Below are 21,625 nucleotides of genomic sequence, written 5' to 3' on the forward strand. Positions count from 1 at the left end.
TGTTTCCTGTTTGAGTCTTGGCGAGCCAATGTTATCATCTATCCAGCGGTTCCAAAATATCTTAACGGTTTTCAATAAAGCATCCAGAATATTTGACACGTGAAAGGAAAATTAGATAAGTGCTCTTTATAGCATATATTGCATGATATGGATGTTCAATCAGATTACACCCCGAAGAAATGTCACGTAGCACCACACTTTAACTGTCATGCAGACGACACCCTAAGAATATATTTCGAATAATTTTCATAATGTATCCTCGATCAAGTACTTGAGGGTGCAATTTCTGATGGATTTATGAAGAACGAGTAAAGGTTAGCAAACTACATAAAACCAAATTAAATATTACGATAACATTTCGTTTAAAACTATCGTCAAAATTCAGTAAAATATATCAGAATCAACACTTATTAATCCTATTATAAAAATACCTTGCGCTTTCATAACATAAGGAGACAACTAGCGATCAACAGTTCTTAGCATGAGGATGATTTGAATTGTGTCGAGTGGACAAGATGTTGATACGTCCATCTGCATACGTGCAAATAAAAATTTGCTAAAAAGTGTAAGTGCAGGTAAAACTTTAACTGGGGAGTTTTATTTGATGTGTTGTTGCTGTGTCAGATTAAACAAAAATCATTAGATCAACTGATTGCAGTATATTATTTTATATGTTGCACGATGCCATTAAATCGTGCCAAGACAAAAATTACTTGCTATCTTGGTCGAAAAATAATAATAAGCATCTGTAAAATAATAAAAGTATATATACTTCAGTGTCACTATAATGGGTAGTGTGAGGATAGTATACAGTGCAGTCATAAAAATATATGTGCCTTTGTCTTGAGAATGTGAATTATCAAACTGCTGCTATGCATTAATTGACCATTTTTTCGCATCTGGCTAAACTAGATTTTCTTTCAAAGACTCTGTTTCATTTGTTAGACAACCTGCCAGTTGTCAGCCTTCCATTTAATTCATCTTTTGTTTGACAATCTAAAGTTCCGTTTTTAACCCCATTAATTTATATGAAGTTAATTTGATGATTCTGTTCACTCTGGGAGGGGTATTAGTTGCATTTTCTCACACAGGTGTTGATACTTTACTTTTGTCTTATTTTCCTTTTTCAGGCTTAAAAAAATGGAAATATCTATCAGAAAATGGCTCATTTTGTCAACTGCTTTTTGGCCTCTGGTTTGTCCAAAAGACATTCCTCTTACCTTAGGGGGAATCTTTCCCATGTCAGGGAGTTGGGCAGGGGGAGTTGCCTGCAAGCCAGCAGTGATGATGGCCCTTGAGATGGTCAACAACCGCCCAGACATATTGCCTCGGTATCATCTGAACATGCAATATAATGACAGTCAGGTATAAAGTTTCTAAGTACTGATAAGCATTTATTTCTTTTGCTTTTTGTGATCATTAGAATTTGATAGTTAAGAAAACTGTCTTGCTCTTAGTCTTATAAATTAGACATAAAAGTGCATATTGCTAAATTAATAAATTTATTAAAATGTACATTTATGTGCACAGTGCATGCCAGGGCTGGGAACAAAAGTGCTGTATCAGCTGCTGTATGACAAACCTACAAAGATTATGGTGCTCTCTGGTTGTTCTAGTGTATCTACATTTGTTGCACAGGCTGCCAACATGTGGAATCTTATTGTGGTATGTAAACAGTGTGGTAAATATTAGCAATATAATGGGGAAAAATAATGATTATGTTTTCTGTGTGCATGTGCGTGTTTGTGTATGTAGGAAACCAGGGAAAGATTCCGATTTGTTTTATCATAACATAATGCAGATAATTTTTCTGCCACGGATTGCAGCTTGCATATGGAGCAAGTTCCCCAGCCCTTTCAAACAGAGAAAGATTTCCAATGTTTTTCCGCACCCATCCATCAGCAACTGTTCACAATCCTACTCGCGTCAAGTTATTTAAACATTTTAAATGGAACAGGATTGCAACCATTCAAGAAACTCAAGAACTCTTCACCTCTGTAAGTATATGAGCCCATACTATCAACAAGAAAAAGTATTTCATATATTTGTGGCTTATTTGAGAAAATATGCCACAGACTGATTTATCTTCATTATACTTAGAGGGGAAACAATCTGCAGTCGTATCAACCTTTCAGAAATCTCAATAAGTATTGCTTTATATATTTATTCTATAGCTATTGTTTTTTTTGTGCCTCCCAAACATGCATCTTAGATCAAGCACATTTATGTTCATGGTACATTAAAAATGTAAGCTTTGAGACAACTAAAAAGAAACTTTTGGAGGGTTGGACAATCTCTTTCTCAAACTACTTTTTGATGTACTTGTTAGCTGCAAATGATACTGATTTTGAAATTTTTAGGTGTAGTTAGATGCAGCTGGTTGATTGCTCTGATAAAAAAGTGCTTCGCGCAGCAAGGAATTTACTGTGCATTGCAGTGTATGTGAAAGGGGAGATAACCGTGCAGAGTATACAGAGAAAATCTCTAATGGTGCCACATCCAGAGAAGATTATATTTATCTCAAGACTAAGCCCATTATGTAATGATCCTAACAGCTTTTGTCAGAAATGCTTTACCTCTGCATTGTCATGCAATCATGAGCCAATTTAAATGAGTCGGGCACTGCCTGCATGACATTGAGTTATTGTGTCATGAGCTGATTTGGCTGATAAACAGTATGATAACAAAATGTAGTCTATAACATTTCATAAAATTGAAATGTTTCGACATGCTTATGTAGTTTCAAAGTAGTTTGGAAAGTATTTAATTTTTATTGATGCAAATCTGGGACATTTTTATTTTTAAGACAATTGAAGATCTGGAAAAGCGTGTTAAAGAGGCAGGAATTGACATTGCTGTACGCCAAAGCTTCCTGACAGATCCAACTAACGCAGTCAGAAACCTTAAGGTATGCTTTCATGAGACAGTCAAGCATTTTGTTCAGTTTTTTGTTTTTTGGGTCTTTTTTTTTTTTAGGATAAAGGAAATGAATCCAGCAGTTGAATACATTAGAGCTACATACTAGATGCTTTTTTATGATTGACCAGGTTGATATTTAGATTTTCCAAGACAAAAATAACAGCTGAATAAAATCAAGGATAATTTATAACTTTTATAAAACTTGTGGAATTTAAATTTCTAATTGCTTTAGTTTATGATGTGGTGATGATGATGTCAGTCTTGCAATGTGCTTTAAATAAGATATCTGGCAAATTATAAACTTAATAAATATATTAATATTTCTTGGAGTTTGGCATTAGATTAGAACATTCCTAAACTTATTAGTAAATTTAATTATTATCCACCTGAGTAGAGTATATGTAATTTTTATCACTGGACCTGTGAAATTATTCATAAATGCATGGAAAAGAGGCTATGATAAACATAATAATTTTTGGCAGAGACAAGATGCACGAGTTATAGTTGGCGTATTTTATGAGGACATGGCAAGACGTGTTTTCTGCCAGGTAAACATGCTTGTTTTACCTATTTATATTTTTGCATTACTCATCAGCTATCGCAAAATCATGTAAACCCTAATTAATTTTTTTCACACTATGCAATTTGTAGGCTCTCTGGCATAAGCTGTGATATTTGTACAGGACTAAGGGACTGATCACAAATGGAGAGCCTCTATTTATGGGGATGACATAAAGCTCTGTGTAATTGTAGGGGATATTCTTGTAGAAAATTACAGGAAATTTTATGGTCAATAAAATGTTATTGTGTTATGCATTGTAGTTTTGTCATTTTTGTGTAATCATATAAACATATATAACATTTTATATTTTTCAGGCATACAAGGAAAAGCTGTATGGCAAGAAGTATGTGTGGCTAATCATTGGTTGGTACCCAGATAACTGGTATCGAACACGAGACGACCGCCATAATTGCACAGTTGAGCAGCTGGAGGAAGCACTAGAGGGTCACTTAACCACTGAAGCAGTCATCTTACATCAGGAAAACACCACGACAGATGTTGGCATGGTAATTAAACTACAGTACATTTTTATAGTAGAGGCTGAAGTGCATAACATTTTACAGTTCAGGTGTGTTTGCTCATCTGATAAACAAAGCTGGTTTCTCATCCATACATCTTTGATGGAACTGTAAAGTGTGCTTCACAAAAGAAGTGATGAGGAAGTAATTTGGCCTGTGACTGAAGCAAATACTTTGAAAGAGGTTTGGCTTACAACCCTCTTCAAATACCAAAGCATTTTTGTACCGGTCCTCAATATCTCTCTGAACTCACTCCCATCTATACTCCCTCATGACTGCTCCAATCATCTTCTGAAAATCCAGGACTTCACCCTTCCATCTTACTGTGCACTGGCATAAAATGTGCCTGTACTTCTCTATGGGTGTATCTGTTGTGTGAATATATGTGTAAAGTGTGCCTGTACTTACTCTATAGGTGTGTCAGTTCTATGAGTACATGTGTAATATATATATACATGTATGTGTGTGATGTGTGTGTTGTGTGCGTGCATGTGTAAAGTATGCCTGTACTTACTAAATCGGTGCATCTGTTGTATGAAGACACGTGTAAAGTGTGCCTGTACTCTGTGGGGTGTGCCTGTACTTACTAAGAGCGTACATCTGTTGTATGAGTACATGTGTGTATATGTTGATGATGATTACTATTATTGAGCATTGATTTTGCTGGTTGCAGATGCCTCAAGAGTTTACTCAACGTTTGAACAAAGAGCTGAACACAAGTGATCCCAGCCTCATTACTGGCTATCCTGAGGCACCACTAGCCTATGATGCTGTTTGGGCTCTTGCTTTTGCTTTGAATAAGACAGCAAATAAGTAAGCCATTATGCATATGCACATATTTTTGTTTTGTAGAAATTTGTAAAAGTAAAAACAAATAGATTTAAATGCCATGTATTAATAGTAGAACAACTACTATTCTTCTTTGTGCAGTTGAGCATTCAGATCAGGTAGCACAATGGCACATCTCACCAATAAAGCACCTGCACTGGGTTCAGATTTTATCTTGTCAGCATGTGGCACTGGCTAAAAGGACTGGCTATATACTTAATTTGCTGGGATACAGTTTTTGTTGCTGGTGTTCTTTGGTGTGTAACACCAGTTCACCAACACCCAAGTGTTATAACATATGAAAATGTAGACACATTAATTAATCACTAATGCATTTTAATTATAATTTTTAGTCTCGTGTGTTTTTTTGTTGTTGTATTTATCAATTTTTAGCTGTTTTCTGAGTATGAGTATGCATTTTTCAGACTTGCAGAGAAGGGAATGAGCCTGGAGCAGTTTAATTATTCAAATAAAGAAATTGCACAGGAGATCTACTCTGCTATGAATTCCACCAAATTTCTTGGAATATCAGTAGGTATTTTTCCTCAAAATTTCCATATGTGTGTGTATGTGTGTGCACATACATGCATAGAAACACATATATATGATTGAGAGATGATGTGTGCATACCTTGCATGTTGAATATTTAATCTCATTTTTGTATTTCAGCATATATTCATTGTATATGGATCACTTTCTTGTGTCATCTTTTAATTGGATAATGACATAGATTTCATTTCTGGCACTGATGCTTTCATTGATTTTCCTGTTATGACAGGGCAATGTGGCATTTTCATCTCAAGGTGATAGAATTGCACGCACTCAGATTGAGCAGATGATCAGTAAGTACAGATATTCAGTGAAACCCAACTATAAATTTATGATGTATATATACTGCTTAAAAAAAACAAACAAACAAAAAAACAAAAAAAAACAGTTATCTACTTCATTAGCTCATTAGACAGTGGTTAATTGTCATGGGAGGAAGTTCTATTTAACTCAAATTCACCTTAACTGTATGACCTTTCAGTCTTGTAAAAGCTCATAAAATACAGTTTGTTTTGTAGAAACTTTTGTTATGTGCAAGAAAATGTGCAGTACAGCTTAAGAAAGTCCCATAATTCAATCGTGACAACCCAGTTTGGTATCTCATCAGCTTGCATGCTATACTCTACAGATGGCACATACCACAAACTTGGCTACTATGACAGTCTGGCAGACAATTTCACCTGGTTTGGAACTGATAGGTGGATTGGTAAATTGATATATACATATTTTTTAGAAATATGTTGAGTATCTGTCCCTTCATGAACTTTTTAAAAAACCGTACTTCTTAAAATATAAACACTATGAGGAAATGTGATTGATCAATAGTTTTTGATAGTTTTTCATTATATGTATTTCCATTGGCTGATTAATTTATTTTTAAAACCACAACTGCACAGACGTAATAAGTATAATTAGGTTGAACTGGATGGAATGTTTTGTTTTTATCTTGATTCTTTTTAATAAAACAGTCAAGAGCCTTCATGCTCATGTCATAAATTGACTGCTTTATTTGCATTACTGTTATTTCAGGTGGAAAACCTCCTCTGGACCACACCCACGTGATTGATCATCTGCGAGTGGTATCAAAAACATTATATTTTTCCATGTGTGCACTGGCCATAGTCGGAATTCTAGCTGGTGCCTTCTGTCTGATCTTCAACTACAGAAACCGTCAGCGCAGGTAAAAATTTGAGAGGCTTAAAGGATACCTTGTATTTAGTCACAACTTTTTCGCTGCTCCTAAATGCAACCCCTGTTTAGTGGATGTATGCATTTTGGACAACTTCATAAATAAACCATAAAGGATACAACTAAAGTTGAGAAAATCTGCATAAACATTTTTTGGATTATACACAGTCAATACACATGGAGAGAATAAACAAGCTCTAAATGTTTCTATGCTGTTAATATTGCCACACCATGTCTACCTGCTAATTTGCTTTGAGGATAGGGAGAGAATAGCATGGGACCTTGAAAAAGGAATGCTGTAACTACTGATAATCTATAGATTCTGCCTCAAAACCCTTTTTTAAGATCTTGTGTAATCAAGAAAAGTTCTGCTCACTCCTCAGTTCTTTATCCTGCACTTCATGTTTGCCACAGTGTAATCCAAACTGAGTTAGAATTATTATTACCTGCCATTTATGTAGGTATGAATGTATAGGTAGTCTCTTAAGATCGTCAAAGTCTTGCAGGAAAGAGCACTTAACTTGATCAGGGTTAACTTGATCAACGTAGGTGTCCAAACTGAAATAAAAATTTAAAAATCAATTTTTCCTGATTTAAACGGTGCCGAAACATACAAAATAAAATTTATATGTTAATTAGAAGCAAAGTTGTTATATTATTCATGTTTTGCTTACAGTTCAGCTTTATAATGACAATTACAAAATGTCTCTCTTGAGACCTCATGTCCTGATTTACAGCATTGTTGACACTAGGGGCAAGACCCAGAAAAATAATGTATAAAGAAATGTCATGTATAATAACAAAACTGATAATTGTAAAGGTATTCTAGAAGCCTCAAATAGAAGAACATAACTTCTTTTGGGCAAATAATGAAGTAATGACAGAGGAGGCAACCGACCACAAATGTAAAAAGTGAGTTAGATTGTACTCTTAATATCGTCAGTTCAAGACACATTTAAGCAATTATGTACGAGCTAAAGAGTCAAAAAGCTTTCTATGGCAAACCTAAAATAATAGTTTCCTGCCTAAAACTCCTATGTACATTACACATTTTTTCTTTTTTTTTTTTCTTTAAAGAAGTTTATTATAAAATGTAAAGGTAAGAGCACCATTTCCATACAATCATATTACTGAAATTGAAAAAAATAATGTTCAATGAAATTTTTACAAGGGTAATAAACAAAACAAACGACAAAAAAACAAAACAAACTAAAGCTCATGATCAGTCAAGATCAAACCGTTACCTGTTTCAGCCGCTAGGCCCAAGAGTTTTACAGGAAGTATTTACTCAGGATGATGATGTTGATTATTATAATAATAATAAAATAGTATTATATGACACATGATGATGATGATGATGATGATGACGACGACGACGACGATGATGACGACGACGACGACAACAACAACAACAACAACAACAACAACATTATATGACTGTATATTATAAAAACATGGAGAAGAATAGAAAGGGAGAACAGTTAAGAAATAGGCCAATGTAAGGGAGGTAAGTGTGCTGGACTGATGAAGGCATACTATCCAAGGGAGGAAACTAGCAGGGAAAAAAATTGTTCTTATACTAAGATATATTCAAACAAGAAAAGAAAACTTGTTTTACTAATATACAAGATTACTTAGGTTACAATACCAATGTTTCGAGCTGAAGTTATTTATGGTTTGTGAAGAAATCCCTTGAGCAAACAACGAATATTTTGAAATTGCTTGTACACAACCATTATTTTCCGATGTTGCGATGTGAGTAGGGGATCGATGCGGGAATAGTGAGTTAAGATCATACTTTTAGGGATCATTTCTAAAGGTTGTTCTGCCGAGACGTCAGGTAACTCTGACAGGTCCGCAAACCGCGAGGACGAGACGTAGCCTCCCCTTCTGAGCGCGAAGCGGGTGGAGTGTCGTGGCTGGCTCTAGCTACGTCACTGCACCATTGATGACCGTTCCTCTCCTCCCTGTGTGGGGAGCTGGAGGAAGGGGCGGCATTCTGAGCGGTTGCGGGCTTTCATAACCAAACAAAGTAAAATTATGAGAAATGTTAAGAACTGTCACGTGCATTTTACAGCACTTTCCGATCTCTTATCATGTTTGAGATGGCAGTAATGATACCAATTGATCAGGCACATCCGCTCATGCTGCTCTCGCCATTGTTACTCATGCCACATTGCTGAGGACATTGCTGTATCAGTAGGACAAAATTCGGAAGATATTAGCTTTACAATTCTGTTCATTTCTCTCCGTAATGAGTTTACTTTCAAAATCCGCTCCAAACCTATTTCGGTAAGAAACACCTTGCCAAAATCAAGCTGCTCTTTCGCTTACTTCGCAGTTCGTATTATAACAGGCAACACGTTAAAATGTGCTTTTCAACAACCAGGAAACACACACAATCGATTTGGTATAGCAAAGCGCCCAAACCTGTACACACGTGTGTATGTATATACAGCACACTGACCCACTTACACAGGTTGTGGTACAGCACACCTTTTTGAAGACCAATCTAACTGATTTGCGTTTGGCTAGGTAGAGATCATCGATGACTGTCAGCCCTACGTTGAACTCAATATAAAATTGCAAACTTTTACCTGGAACGTCTGGCTGCAGGTTGACTGTCTACTTCAAATCCAGTCCAACGGCGATTGGAGTGGTAGCTGGCCGGTGTGTGTCGCATTTGCTGCGTCATCTGCAAACACCATACTGTAAGAAAAAGTCGTAATCCTTTGTTTGGCTCTGAGGAAGAGAAGGTCGAAAGCCTGTCATCTGCCACTCAGCTGCGGTGCCGAAAGCATGTTTCATAAGCACGGACGAGCCGGTGCTGAACGTTGGTGATGATGCGTCGTGTGAAATATGTTGTTGAATTTCAAACTGAGTTTTTGAACTATTTTCTTTGTCCTAGAACTTTTCTTTTTTTCATACTTGAGCTCGTGTGGAGCTAGCCTAGAGAGGTATTCTGAATGATTGCTTTTTCTCAATGAATTATGAAAGCCTATCAACAGCGAAACATGCCTAATTAATTTATATCTTTAGACAGGTTCAGTATTGGATAAGTTAACCTTTATTGCTTAGTCACTCAACCTTTGACCGATACTTGTCGTTGGGGGGAGCACGTGGATAGATGTGTCAGCTGACGGCCCGCCACTCTTGCCTATTTTGGGCGGGTCAGCAGGTTATGTACAAGATGAATAGATGATCACTCTAGTCTTTGACGTTCGTAAGCCAGTTCTTTCTCTGGCCACCGTGGTGTCGACTATAAAGCTACCCTCCAAAGTGCCTTGAAGGACAGTCTTCGACCAGGTGTTGTGCGGCTTGTGCCTGGTCACATGGCCAAAGAAGACCAGCTGTTCCTGGTATCCTACAAGCGTGGGAATCTTGTTTCGTACGAAGTCGTTGGTTCTTTGTATGAGATCCGGAGCAGCCTCCGCTGGCACGTCTTCTCGAATGCCTGGATTCTCCTTTCCTTTTATGTATGCGAGCAGAGTCCACGTGTCACATTCGTAGAGCAGGATCGGCACTACCAGAGATTTGTACAGCTTGTACTTGGCAGTGAACCTTATCTCATGGTTATGTCAGATCCTATCTAGTCTAGCCATCGCTGCTGTTGCTGTTGCGATCCTGATGCGGATATCTGGGGTTAAGCTGCTGTCATTGTAGAGGGTGGCTACCAAGTATTTGAAGCTGCTTACCTCTTCGAGCTGTACCCCGTTCATAAAAATCTCTTCTTTGCCGCTGCCATTGATCATAGCTTTGCTTTTTCGGTGCTGGTCTCCATTCCATATGCATTTGAACTGTCAGTCTGTCGGTGAGGTCTTGCAGTTCTTTGTTAGTGCCTGCTAACAGATATATGTCGTCTGCAAAGTGTAGGTTGCAGATCGGTCTTCCATCAATGGAAATTGAAGTATGATGGTCATGGAGAGCTTCGAGCATGATGTTCTCCAAGAAGACATTAAACAACACCGGTGATAGGGGCATCCTTGACGTACTCCTACTGTGGTGCGAAAGTAAGCTTCTTTTTGGTTATTGAGCAGTGCATTGTACTTCACTCGTTGAGCTATTGTATAGCTCTTCTGTGATTTGAACGAGGTTCAATTTCCACATCACATGTCATAGCCCCTTTTGCCCCAGTGAAGTTGTGGTAAAGGTTCTACTGATGCTGAAGATGCTTTTCTATAAGGATGCGACAGTTGAAGATCTGCTTAACTGTTTCTTCATTCTCTGAATCCATCTGTTCTTCTGCAGTGTTACTTATGCGGTTTTGTATGACCTGCAGCATGACTTTGTGTGGGAAATAAATGGCACAGGAAAAGATGAAAAGTGGCGCAGGCACAGAAATCCGTACAGAAACGAAGCAAATATCATAACAGATGAACTGATGAACATTAGACACAAAACTTCACGATGATCAACGGACAAATATGAAAAAGTGAGAGAGAGGAGTCACCATCGAGCCAGTTAGGGGAAGGGATGTCACTCTCTCTTAATATTTACTATTTACTTCTTCAAAATATTTTGTGCTATTAAAAAATACTCGATCGATAAATCATAAGAGAGAGGATGATTTTAATTACATATATAGATAGATAAAAGCTTACAATTTATGGGTTAGCACTAAAAAGCAAGGAGGAGAAATTGTGATGGCCAGTTACAAAACATGTGAAATTCCAATTAAATAAATGTTATATTGATCGAAACCTTTCCCTTGACAAAAAAGGAAGGTTTACTTTATAAAAGTTAGTGAAGATTAACCGCAGGCGGCGAAATCTAGCCCAATAAACATAAAGTTATGATCGAGAGCGACTTCGATCATAATTATCAAAAATTATTGATCACTTTCATCATTGTGAGAATTCGACATATTTTACAATCCTCTTTTAGAATCCATCGTGAAAATCTACGATCAGCGTGATCATCGAGAATCATGACACTTTTACTTTCCTGTTTGGTGATTCTCTTTGGAGAATCAGAAAGCCTTTACGATGATCTTTATCATCGTGAGACTTATGCAAGTTTTACAGACATCACGACAATCATGACACGTCATCGGGAGAATTATCACCATGTGCCAACATCGCAACGCACAGAAAGAGGTCAACATGCAACAGGTACACTTCAGGATTGTACATCGATACGTCTACATTGCTAAAGGTTTTTTTTTTTAACATATGGGAGAACTGGGAATATATGTATTTGTGAACAAACATGGCACTACAGTTGTGATCTCCTTTTGTACTTGGTGATCTTTGTAGGCGTGGATCTCACCCAGAGCTTGGGAAATAGCTTGCACCAAGCTTTACTTCGTCATCAGAAAAAAATATACCATACTAAACCTTTAAAAATTAAACGTTATAAAGAAGACAAAACTTCAATTCACATCGATTTTATGACTTATATATAAATCGTTTTATTTCTATCACAGATGCGTAGCTTTCTCCCAGCCGAACATCAACAGCCTGACAGTTTTAGGCTGCATGTCTTGCTTGGCCTGCATCTTTCTTCTTGGACTGGACGGAAAGTTTGTCTCCCCTGACGTCTACCCACTTGTCTGCCAGGTATGCGCGTGTGAGAACGCTTTTACCCTTATATACGGAACATGGGAAGTTGGAACGTTCCAAGTTGAAAACAACAGGAAAAATTCCACGAACCGTACATAAACAATACGGCCCTTGTTATGATGCCAAGAATTTTAGTTTATTTTATAAATGTATTGCCCTGCAGAGTTCGTAAATGATATTGCTTTGATAGCGCTCAGTTATATGATCAAAGAGAAGAGAACATTGACAACTGCTGGCTCTCTCCAGTCTTCAAAACCAACAGAACAGAAACGAACTAAAGAGTCGAGAAGCTTTCTATGGCAAACCTAAAATAATAGCTTCCTGTCTAAAACTCCTATGTACAGCACAATTTTTTCTGTTTATTTTCTGTGAAGAAGTTATTACATTTATTATAAATGTAATGGTAAGAACGCAATTTCTATACAATCGTATTACTGCAATTAAAAAAATTCTGTTAAATTAAAATTTATACAAGGGTGATACAAATAGAATAAACGACGACAAAAATTATAATGTCAATGTTATAAGTCAAGATCAAACCATTAACTGTTTGAGCCGCTTAGACCGAAGAGTTTTACAGGAAGTATTTACTCAGGATGATGATGATGATGACGATGATGACGACGACGACAACAACAACAACAACAACAACAACAACAACAACAACAACAACAACATTATATGACTGTATATTATAAAAACACGGAGAAGAATAGAAAGGGAGAACAGTTAAGAAATAGGCCAATGTAAGGGAGGTAAGTGTGATGGACTGATGAAGGCATACTATCCAAGGGAGGAAACTAGCAGGGAAAAAATCGTTCATATACTAAAGATATATTCAAACAAGAAAAGAAAACTTGTTTTACTAATATAAAAGATTACTTAGGTTACAATACAAATGTTTCGAGCTGACGCTATTTATGGTTTGTGAAGAAATTCCTTGAGAAAACAACGAATATTTTGAAATTGCTTGTACACAACCATTATTTTCCGATGTTGCGATGTGAGTAGGGGATCGATGCGGGAGCACTGAGTTAAGATCATACTTTTAGGGATCATTTCTAAAGGTTGTTCTGCCGAGACGTCAGGTAACTCTGACAGGTCCGCAAACCGCGAGGACGAGACGTAGCCTCCCCTTCTGAGCGCGAAGCGGGTGGAGTGTCGTGGCTGGCTCTAGCTACGTCACTGCACCATTGATGACCGTTCCTCTCCTCCCTGTGTGGGGAGCTGGAGGAAGGGGCGGCATTCTGAGCGGTTGCGGACTCCACCAAACAATTTTATATCAAATGTCATATTTCAACGGTCAGCATTCGTAGTTCGTTAATGCAGCTCACTTGCCCACTATCGGAGTTGTGATTTACATCACGACTACAGGTAAATGTTGCAGCATTAATCAAAAGAACAAAGTTTAACCATGTATTATGGCTTTGCAGATCCGTGCATGGGTTCTGTCTCTTGGTTTCACCCTGAGCTATGGCAGTATGTTCTCTAAAATATGGACCGTGCACCAGCTCACTACATCTCGCAAAAAAGACAGAAAGGTAAACCCAATAGCCCTCTGTAGTATTTTTCATTGCTGACTGAATGATGCCAGAAGTTACAGCATTTTCCCACATTTTTCCATGCACGCAAAAAAAAACAAAAAACAAAAACAAAAAACCAACCAATAAAGTAAGAATTAACGGGCATGCAGGTGTCACTCTGAGATCAGTGGACTCACAAAGGATCAACAAAAGAAGTGTTCTTTATGAATTTGCTGTAACATTAATGTAAAATGAGAACAGTTTATCTTCACAATGAATGCAAGTCTCACCAAATTTGTTTTATTTGCTTATAATAATCAAAATTTCATTTTCACTCCATAATGTTCACTGTAGTATTGCAAATACAGATGCCTGTTGTGTTAATCTTTTTCAGGTATTAATGTTTGCCTGACTCTTTTCAGTTAATAGTGGGTTAGTTAATAGTACGTTGGTGGTTTTTTTTATTTTTATTTGTAAGTTCATGCTCTTCAGATTTGTTATCTTAATTTGTTTCTCTTTATTTCCTCAGATCAGCTGAAACTCAGAATGTAGCACTATTTTATACACATATATCATAATAGTGGAGGGAGATAATTCAGTATCAAAACATGGACTGATTATAATTGTTTATGTCTGAGATATTTTGCAGGGTGTTCAGGTAGAATTGTTTATATGTTTGTGATACTCTGCAGGGTGTTCAGATATGGGAGCTGTACACTGTGTTGGCAGTGTTGCTGGTGCTAGATGTTGGTGTGCTTAGTGCATGGCAAGTTCTTGACCCTCTCAAACGAGAACTGGAAGTCTTTGCCCAAGAAGATCCCACTGATACAGAGGAGGATATCCAACTCCGACCTCAACTAGAGCACTGCAACTCAGAAAACCTCTCTGTCTGGCTTGGTATGTTTAAACATAAAGGATTATGCAAGGTTTTCATCTAGTGAATAATAACTCAAGATTTCTTATCGCATAGTGCTGACATGACATAAGCTTGCTGGCTGCTATCACAGGTTCCAATATTTAAGACATAAGCAAGGGTTTAGGGTTCAGCAAGATAAATTTTCAGAAATGGTGGGTGTAAAACAAAGTAATTTCTAAGGAATATAGCAAATGATATAAGCTCAGTATAATTGATTTTGAGATGTCAGAGATTTATTTTATTATTTTACAGAACGCTACAGGTGTGTTGTTTGCTCCAGTGATCATATTTTAACTGATTACAGGTGTACTTTTTGGCTACAAAGGAATTCTGCTCATTTTTGGCATCTTCCTGGCCTACGAGACACGCAGTGTCAAACTGAAGCAAGTCAATGACTCACGATTTGTGGGAATGAGCATCTATAATGTGGTGGTAAGTTATTCTGTGAGGAGATCAGTCCACAGTGAGGTGGAGACAGCTGACAACTGGAAAGGGATGCCCAGAACTGGGTCCGATGCCGGGGTGTGGTTGAGGCCCCCTGCTCCACTGAGAGCGAATAGGCACAAGACGAGAAGAAGAAGTTATTCTGTGGTAACTGAGCACAGTCCAGGCAACTTCACTTCCTTAGTCCGAGTGGTCAACTCTTACTTTATTGCATTGACGTGGACTCATGAGGAAGCTATAACTATACTGTCTTAAGTTCTATTGCTGTGTATTAAAAGACTGTATCATAAATTAAAAAGTTAACATACATCTATGCAGGTGTGCACAAAGGTATCCTTAATATATTGCTTCATGTTTTTTTGCGAATGCTTACACGAACAGGTGTTTTTGGCATTTATTTGCAGGTACTCTGTGTCATCACTGCTCCAATTAGCCTCATCATTGGTAACCAGCAGGATGCAACTTTTGCCTTTGTGTCTCTTGCTATTATCCTTTGCAGCTTCCTCTCCTTGGGACTTATCTTTGTTCCAAAGGTGAGCCGTTGACCTGTAACCACTCCCTCATATTATCATGGATTCTCTCTCAGTACTCACAATGTGCAAAGAGCTATGCAGAACTCTGTCTTCTGATTTTTTTACTTTATGATTTCTATTACTGCACATTTTATCTCAAAGGACCCCTCACTATCTTTAGAAAACAGGATGTAAAGGGTCACGCAAAACTACTTGTGTTATTTCACATTTTTTTCCCACTGCTCATTCCATATTTTACCCCAGTTTTATCTCAAAGAATATCACTTGACTTTGTAGTTTGTCATGTAGTTGATGTCATAAAACTGTTGGCTATATTCAGCTATCGGGTCATTTTGTATCAGGCCAATTAGTCATTTTGTTTTCGTCAAGGATTAAGTCATAGAAATATATATTTTTGATGAGCAAGATGTTGCACTAATTTTCATAGAGAGAGAAAAAAATGAGAAAAGTTTTCAGTCCTGCTGACAGAACTTATATCAGTGTGCTTTTTACAAAACTAATTCCATCACTGTTTTGACTGATGGAAGGTTTATGTATGCTCAGAGATGTAAGTGTCTTAGATAGCCTGGTGTTTCCAGATGATGGAGCTATACAAACACCCACAGCGTGATGGCCAGGAAGTGCGCAGTCTTACTGACTCCCTTGTCAGTCGTGAGGAAGAGGAGCGCCACCTGCGCATGGTTAGCGAAAATGAACAACTCAAGAAACAGATTGCAGAGGTCATTTCTCCTTTTTTGTGTGTGTGTGTGTGTGTTACTTTATTCATGCTCAGGGATAATTTAGTTGTAATATTCATTGCATGCTTCTATTCATGCAATTAGTCACATTCCAGTAAATGTTGCCTTCTTAAACCAATATTGAACTAAGTGTTCTGTTATTTTTACACCCTTTCATAGTGTCTAGTTGGAATTCGGTGATCTATGTTTCACCCACTTCTCATTCTCCTAGAAGTCTGAAATTTTCTGTAACACTCATTTCTGATGACAGTGAAATATTAAATCATTTCAATATTAAATGTAACATATACAGTGCAATATTAAATCATTGAGCTTAGGCGAAATACCATTGTGGATCATCAGCCTCTAGATCAGACCTGGGCAAACGCCGGCCCGCGGGCCGGATCCGGCCCGCCTCCTGTCTCTGACCGGCCCGCCCGCTGGCCGCCCACCAGTAAATATACTATATATACAGTATTGGGTAAAACTGAGTTAACTATATTAGTCCGGCCCTCTAGAACCATCCCAGTTTCTCATCCAGCCCTCTAGAACCATCCCAGTTTCTCATCCGGCCCCTTGGGAAAATTAATTGCCCACCCCTGCTCTAGATGATCTCCCTGTCTATACTGTCAAAGGCCTTCTTAAGGTCCACAAAAGTTATATAAAGGGAGGATTGCCACTTGATAGACTGCTCAATGAGGATAGGGAACTAGGCAATTTGTATATAGTTCATACTGAATTAAAAAAGGGACTAGATTCACAAAAAGATAAAAAGAAGAAAATCGATAAAATTCACAAAGACTGAATAAGACATAAATCTTCAAATAAAATAGGTAAACAAAAACATTTTTAAAATAGCGCATTTATATAACTTACAATATAAAAGTGTGAGGACACTCTTAGAAACATTAAAATAAAACATTACATATAAATATTTCCAAAAGTGCCCCTTACACTTTAATATTTTAAGTTTAATGTATTGAGAAAATACTGAGACCCAAGGGGAAAAAATATTTTACCCTTTTTAGTATATGTCAAATATGTGTTTAAAAATTTTTTTACTTATTTTATTCTTTTATTCATGTGCATTTACCGCTGAAACTATGTTTTGCTATTAACACGATAAAAAATGTTTCTACATTCCATGTGTTACACTTCCAAAAATAAACAAAAGGCAACAAATAATGACTCTTTAGTTTATTTGTAAATCAGATGGAGGAAAGAGTCAAAGACCTTAATGTCCGGCTGCAGAAGAAAATGCAACAACATTCTTTGATGACATCTATGTCTGGAACTGGAACAGCTCCTGATGAAACTGTCCCCCTCCTGTCTAACACCTCCATCCATGCCAATGCAATTACTGCCACCACTACAGTCATTGTTAAGCCAGCCTCTGCAAGCCAGGATGGAGACCTGCTGTCAGAGCATGGGACCCGTTATCAGCTCGATGATGGAATCATCCCTGTTGATGGCAATTCTGACTCTGGTCTGGCAAGCTGGTCTCTCACAAAGAGCTCCAAGACCTCAGCTTCTGACTCTGAGCCATTTTGCTGAGTACCTGTCAGAAAACTAGTATAATGAGTGAGTAAGCATCGGTTACAAAATCAATGTAAGATTGAGAATGAGTTCTGTTCAACATCAGTCTCAAAATCATTAATACTATGCTGATCATTTTTTAATGTCAGCCCAAATAAGAAAAACTCAAGGATAACAATTCTATAGGATAACACATGTATCACGTCATATCATACATTTACATATATACCCTTAAAGGTGGTGATTTTTATGGATTCATAAGAACAGTATAGTGAGAGTAATGTATTTACGATATATGGTATACTATATGTGTATGCACACACACATATACCATGCATTGTAATTTATGGCAGAAGGGGTGAGTGCATATATATGCCTATACTTTTATGTGTATAGTGTATGTGCAAATCTATGCACCTAGGTGTGCAGATCTATATGTACATGTGTGTGTATGTATATAGCTGTGCACATGCCTGTATATTCATACATGTACACATGAATATGGGTGGGTGTTCCAATCTATGCCTGCATGTAAATGTATGTGCACTCATATGCATGTGGATTTGCAGATCTGTATTTGTGCTGGTGCATGTTTGTGCACACATATGTACATGGGTTTGCAGATGTATGGTATGGCTGTACATTGAAGTCTTGCTGAGTATTTATTTCTATTTCAGACATAACCATACAAGAGGCAATAACATAAGTGAAGCTTTGGAAACATATTTCCTCTTATAAAAGGGTAAACATCAGCTGGTACATTATTATCTGATGATCAAGAAAAAGAGTAAGGGACATTGAAAAAATAGTTTAGTTAAGAGCTATACAAGTTTTTATGATAGCCAGGTGCAAGGTCAAATGACTGCCTGCTGTATATGACCAACCTCTGTGAAATAAATTGAAGATTTTGCCTTTCAAGGAGTGCATTTTTGATTTGACTATACATTGCTTTCATCCTATAGAATTAACAATGTTTATTGTTGTGCTTGTTTATACAGATATATGGAGCAGGGTACATCTTTTGAAGACATGGTGATAATTAAATCCGATGTTGTTATGAAATGCTTTTAACTGTTACCCTGCAGGTTGTGTTTGAATTTTTCATGTGTTGAGAGGTGCAATTTTTACTCAAAGTTAAATTTATATGGTTTGTGTTAAAAGATATACTGTTGTTGTTGTTTATTTATTGCATTATAAACATTGTGGTACAATGGACATGCATGGTTTTTGTGAAAATAAGGTATAGTTTTTGCATATCTCATTAAATTTATAATTTTTATTTACTTATATTTATATACATTTATATGAAACTTGTGTATCTCATCAGATTTATAACTTTATGTACATATATTTATGTACACTTATTTATCTCAGACTTATTACCTTTCTTCTTAGTTCAGCACTTATTGCCAAGTGAGGTAATGATATATGTGGGATCAGGCATTCTGAACCCAAAAGAATATGAAGGATAATTTCTTTTTTTGTGTGTGACTCAAATCCTGGGTCATAAATCTTGCATGTGGAACATTCCTAAATGCTTTTTTGCACACACACTTTTTATCTTCTCTTGACTGTCTTTCGCAAATGTAAAAGCTATGACTTTGTGCTTTTCTTGTTTTTAAAAAAGTCATGAAATGCAAAATGAATGTCATGAATCTAATAAAAATGTTTGCTAGCACAACACAGCAATTAAAAAAAACAAACCAACAGAAGTGGCACAAACACTAAGTACAGTTTCACCTACTGCCAACAATGTAGCAAAGAGTTTCAATGTTTCTTAATTCTTGATCTTTGATGGTGGTGTTTGTAACCATTTTCATCATTTTATTACACTTATTGTCATTACATTTTGATGATTTTAGTTGTCTATAAACAGAGGTTAGAGTGCATTGTATGTTGTGTGCAATAATATTCACATTTTGATATTATTCTTTTGATATTCTCCTCCTATCATGAGATCTCTTTTTTAATCATATGTCAATTTTTGTGAAAGCTGTAAATGCTTGTTATATTTATCTCAGTTTGATTAGAATGTTTACATGTGAAATCATTTTTGATGTTAATATTTTATTTACATTTATATATTGTTGCTGTTAGCCTGTATAGTTTCAAAAATTTTGAAGACTGTAAAGAACAGGGAAAATACATGGAACAGGACATAGGTTTTGTTTTTACTCCACTAACATAAGATTGTGAGGGGGGAAGTATATGTGTCTGGAGAAAGGAAGAGCCGACAGGGATGGGGGTGGAACTCAATTGATAAATTAATTCACAAGCTACTCCATCATAATCTGTCCAGGCTGGTATATTTATATGAAATATTGGCATAGTTGAAAAGACAGTTGAAAGGGAAATGAACCGATATTTAATTTGCATAAGCAGATGAAAGTTGTCAATGGATTTCTCAAAAGGGAGTAAAACAGGTGTGGTGTATATAATATTTTAAGTCAAAAGATGTCTGATTGTAGCTGTTCCCAGTGAAATTTCAAAAAGGATAAACTATAGTCTCACAGCAGGGCTATATGCTGCATCATTGTTCACCTGTGATTTAATTATCATATAAATAAATATAAAAACAAAGATAAAAAATATTTATGGTGATAATTGCTTTTATGTTACCTATACAACCGTTTTCATGGTGTTAAAGAGAAGGCTATTTTTTGAAGATGGATCAACAGACCAAGAAATACCCCACAAATGTAAATAAAGTAAATATAATATGTTCACAACGAAGAGTTGTTTGATACTGGCCAGTTAGAAGGTCCTGCGTCACTGTATTTTTAATGTTCTTTATAAATGTAACCTGATTATAAATGTAATGTCCTAATTTATTGTTTTCTTCTCTCCACAACAAAGATGGACATTTTTCTTTGGAGCTCTCATAAGTAATAAACAAAATATAATCACACCTCACATACCTACACAGTTACACTTAAGCCACCATCAGCAAGTGTCATGGATCTTGATTGATTTTTATCAAACAGTTGATCGTGTACTCACTGTACTGTGTAATATTTAAATTGAGTAGAATTGCTGGCATAGTCTTTCATTAGTAGTATATATATAAAGCATTAAAAAAAGTCCATTTTTTATTTGTAAAATATATAGCACATAAAAAAATCCTGAGGTTTTGTGTTCTGTGACTGTTGACTTTGGTAGCTGATAAAGGGGATGATTGCTGCTAAAGAGCTTTTTACGATTTTGGTTGTGTTATAAATCTGCTTGTCCATTTGCAACTATAGAATATAGTGATACAATTAAAATTATCTCAAAATCTGTTTAATCATGAATTCTTCTAGGACTGAACTAAAAGTTTGTGGGTGTATAGATCTCATCTTTTTGATGTGTTCGCACACATAGATGTGTTTTTTGAAAGTTATTTTAAGTGAAGATACCAATTTTACATGTACATTTTCAAAATAATTAATGTTCAGTTTCCACACCAGCCCTGAAAGATATTTTTAGGTCCTCCTTTGTTTTAACATGATTAAAGCTGGCTATTTGCCCTAACAAATGTGATTAAAGCTATTTAGTAGAAATCTAGAAAATTGGCTAGTTTTAATTAATTGGCGTTTGCATGTGGCTTGTTGAACAACGTACAATGCTTGGAAAATGTCTATGTACTGTTTAGGGTTTTGTCTGGGCTTCAGATGCCTTGAAGGCCTAATTAAATATTTAGGCATCTGGCCTGTGCATGATCGAATTACTTAACATGCGAGCGAGCACACACAACGGACATGTATAATACAAAGTTCGTGCACACACACACAATTTCTGCATGAGCAGCATCAAATGAGAATTAATTTTAAAAAATAGAGCAGACACATTTTTA

At 36.5% G+C, this 21,625-nt stretch overlaps 1 protein-coding gene, 1 long non-coding RNA gene and 2 other non-coding genes across 6 annotated transcripts in view; 3 read left to right on the forward strand and 1 right to left on the reverse strand.

The window, feature by feature from the left end:
* Positions 1–42: 42 nt before the first annotated feature.
* Positions 43–21,341, forward strand: LOC112575206 (gamma-aminobutyric acid type B receptor subunit 1-like). 3 transcript variants are annotated; one of them, XM_025256892.1, is made up of 20 exons: positions 43–565; positions 1,131–1,365; positions 1,531–1,665; positions 1,827–1,997; positions 2,807–2,908; positions 3,402–3,467; positions 3,796–3,987; positions 4,673–4,812; positions 5,253–5,358; positions 5,606–5,669; positions 6,005–6,082; positions 6,406–6,556; positions 11,990–12,122; positions 13,559–13,666; positions 14,341–14,545; positions 14,869–14,996; positions 15,413–15,541; positions 16,120–16,260; positions 17,470–17,838; positions 18,471–21,341. In XM_025256892.1, the coding sequence occupies exons 2-19, from the start codon at positions 1,141–1,143 to the stop codon at positions 17,809–17,811; spliced, it is 2,616 nt and encodes an 871-aa protein (XP_025112677.1). In that variant the 5' UTR covers positions 43–565; positions 1,131–1,140; the 3' UTR covers positions 17,812–17,838; positions 18,471–21,341. The 3 variants fall into 3 exon arrangements, with proteins under 3 accessions (XP_025112677.1, XP_025112675.1, XP_025112676.1); XM_025256890.1 differs by having other exon boundaries at positions 17,470–21,341; XM_025256891.1 differs by having other exon boundaries at positions 43–314; positions 17,470–21,341.
* Positions 8,353–8,572, forward strand: LOC112576375. The gene has a single exon (XR_003101816.1). It is a non-coding gene; the product is annotated as a small nucleolar RNA U3 (small nucleolar RNA).
* LOC112576376 lies at positions 13,162–13,381 on the forward strand. The gene has a single exon (XR_003101817.1). It is a non-coding gene; the product is annotated as a small nucleolar RNA U3 (small nucleolar RNA).
* LOC112575212 overlaps positions 17,682–21,625 on the reverse strand; it is a 12,685-nt gene continuing 8,741 nt past the window's right edge. The window contains exon 3 of the long non-coding RNA XR_003101584.1: positions 17,682–17,815. This is a non-coding gene — a long non-coding RNA (uncharacterized LOC112575212). The remainder of the gene's footprint in view (positions 17,816–21,625) is intronic.

This window comes from Pomacea canaliculata, linkage group LG11, assembly GCF_003073045.1.
Source record: "Pomacea canaliculata isolate SZHN2017 linkage group LG11, ASM307304v1, whole genome shotgun sequence".
In the NCBI taxonomy this organism is placed as follows: Eukaryota; Metazoa; Mollusca; class Gastropoda; order Architaenioglossa; family Ampullariidae; genus Pomacea; species Pomacea canaliculata.

Excerpts from the sequence above, each read along its gene's own strand:
- LOC112575206 (XM_025256890.1), top strand. The coding sequence starts at position 1,141 with ATGGAAATATCTATCAGAAAATGGCTCATTTTGTCAACTGCTTTTTGG. Across the intron at positions 5,670-6,004 it reads TCAGATTGAGCAGATGATCA|ATGGCACATACCACAAACTT; the intron begins GTAAGTACAGAT and ends TATACTCTACAG. Across the intron at positions 12,123-13,558 it reads TCTACCCACTTGTCTGCCAG|ATCCGTGCATGGGTTCTGTC; the intron begins GTATGCGCGTGT and ends ATGGCTTTGCAG.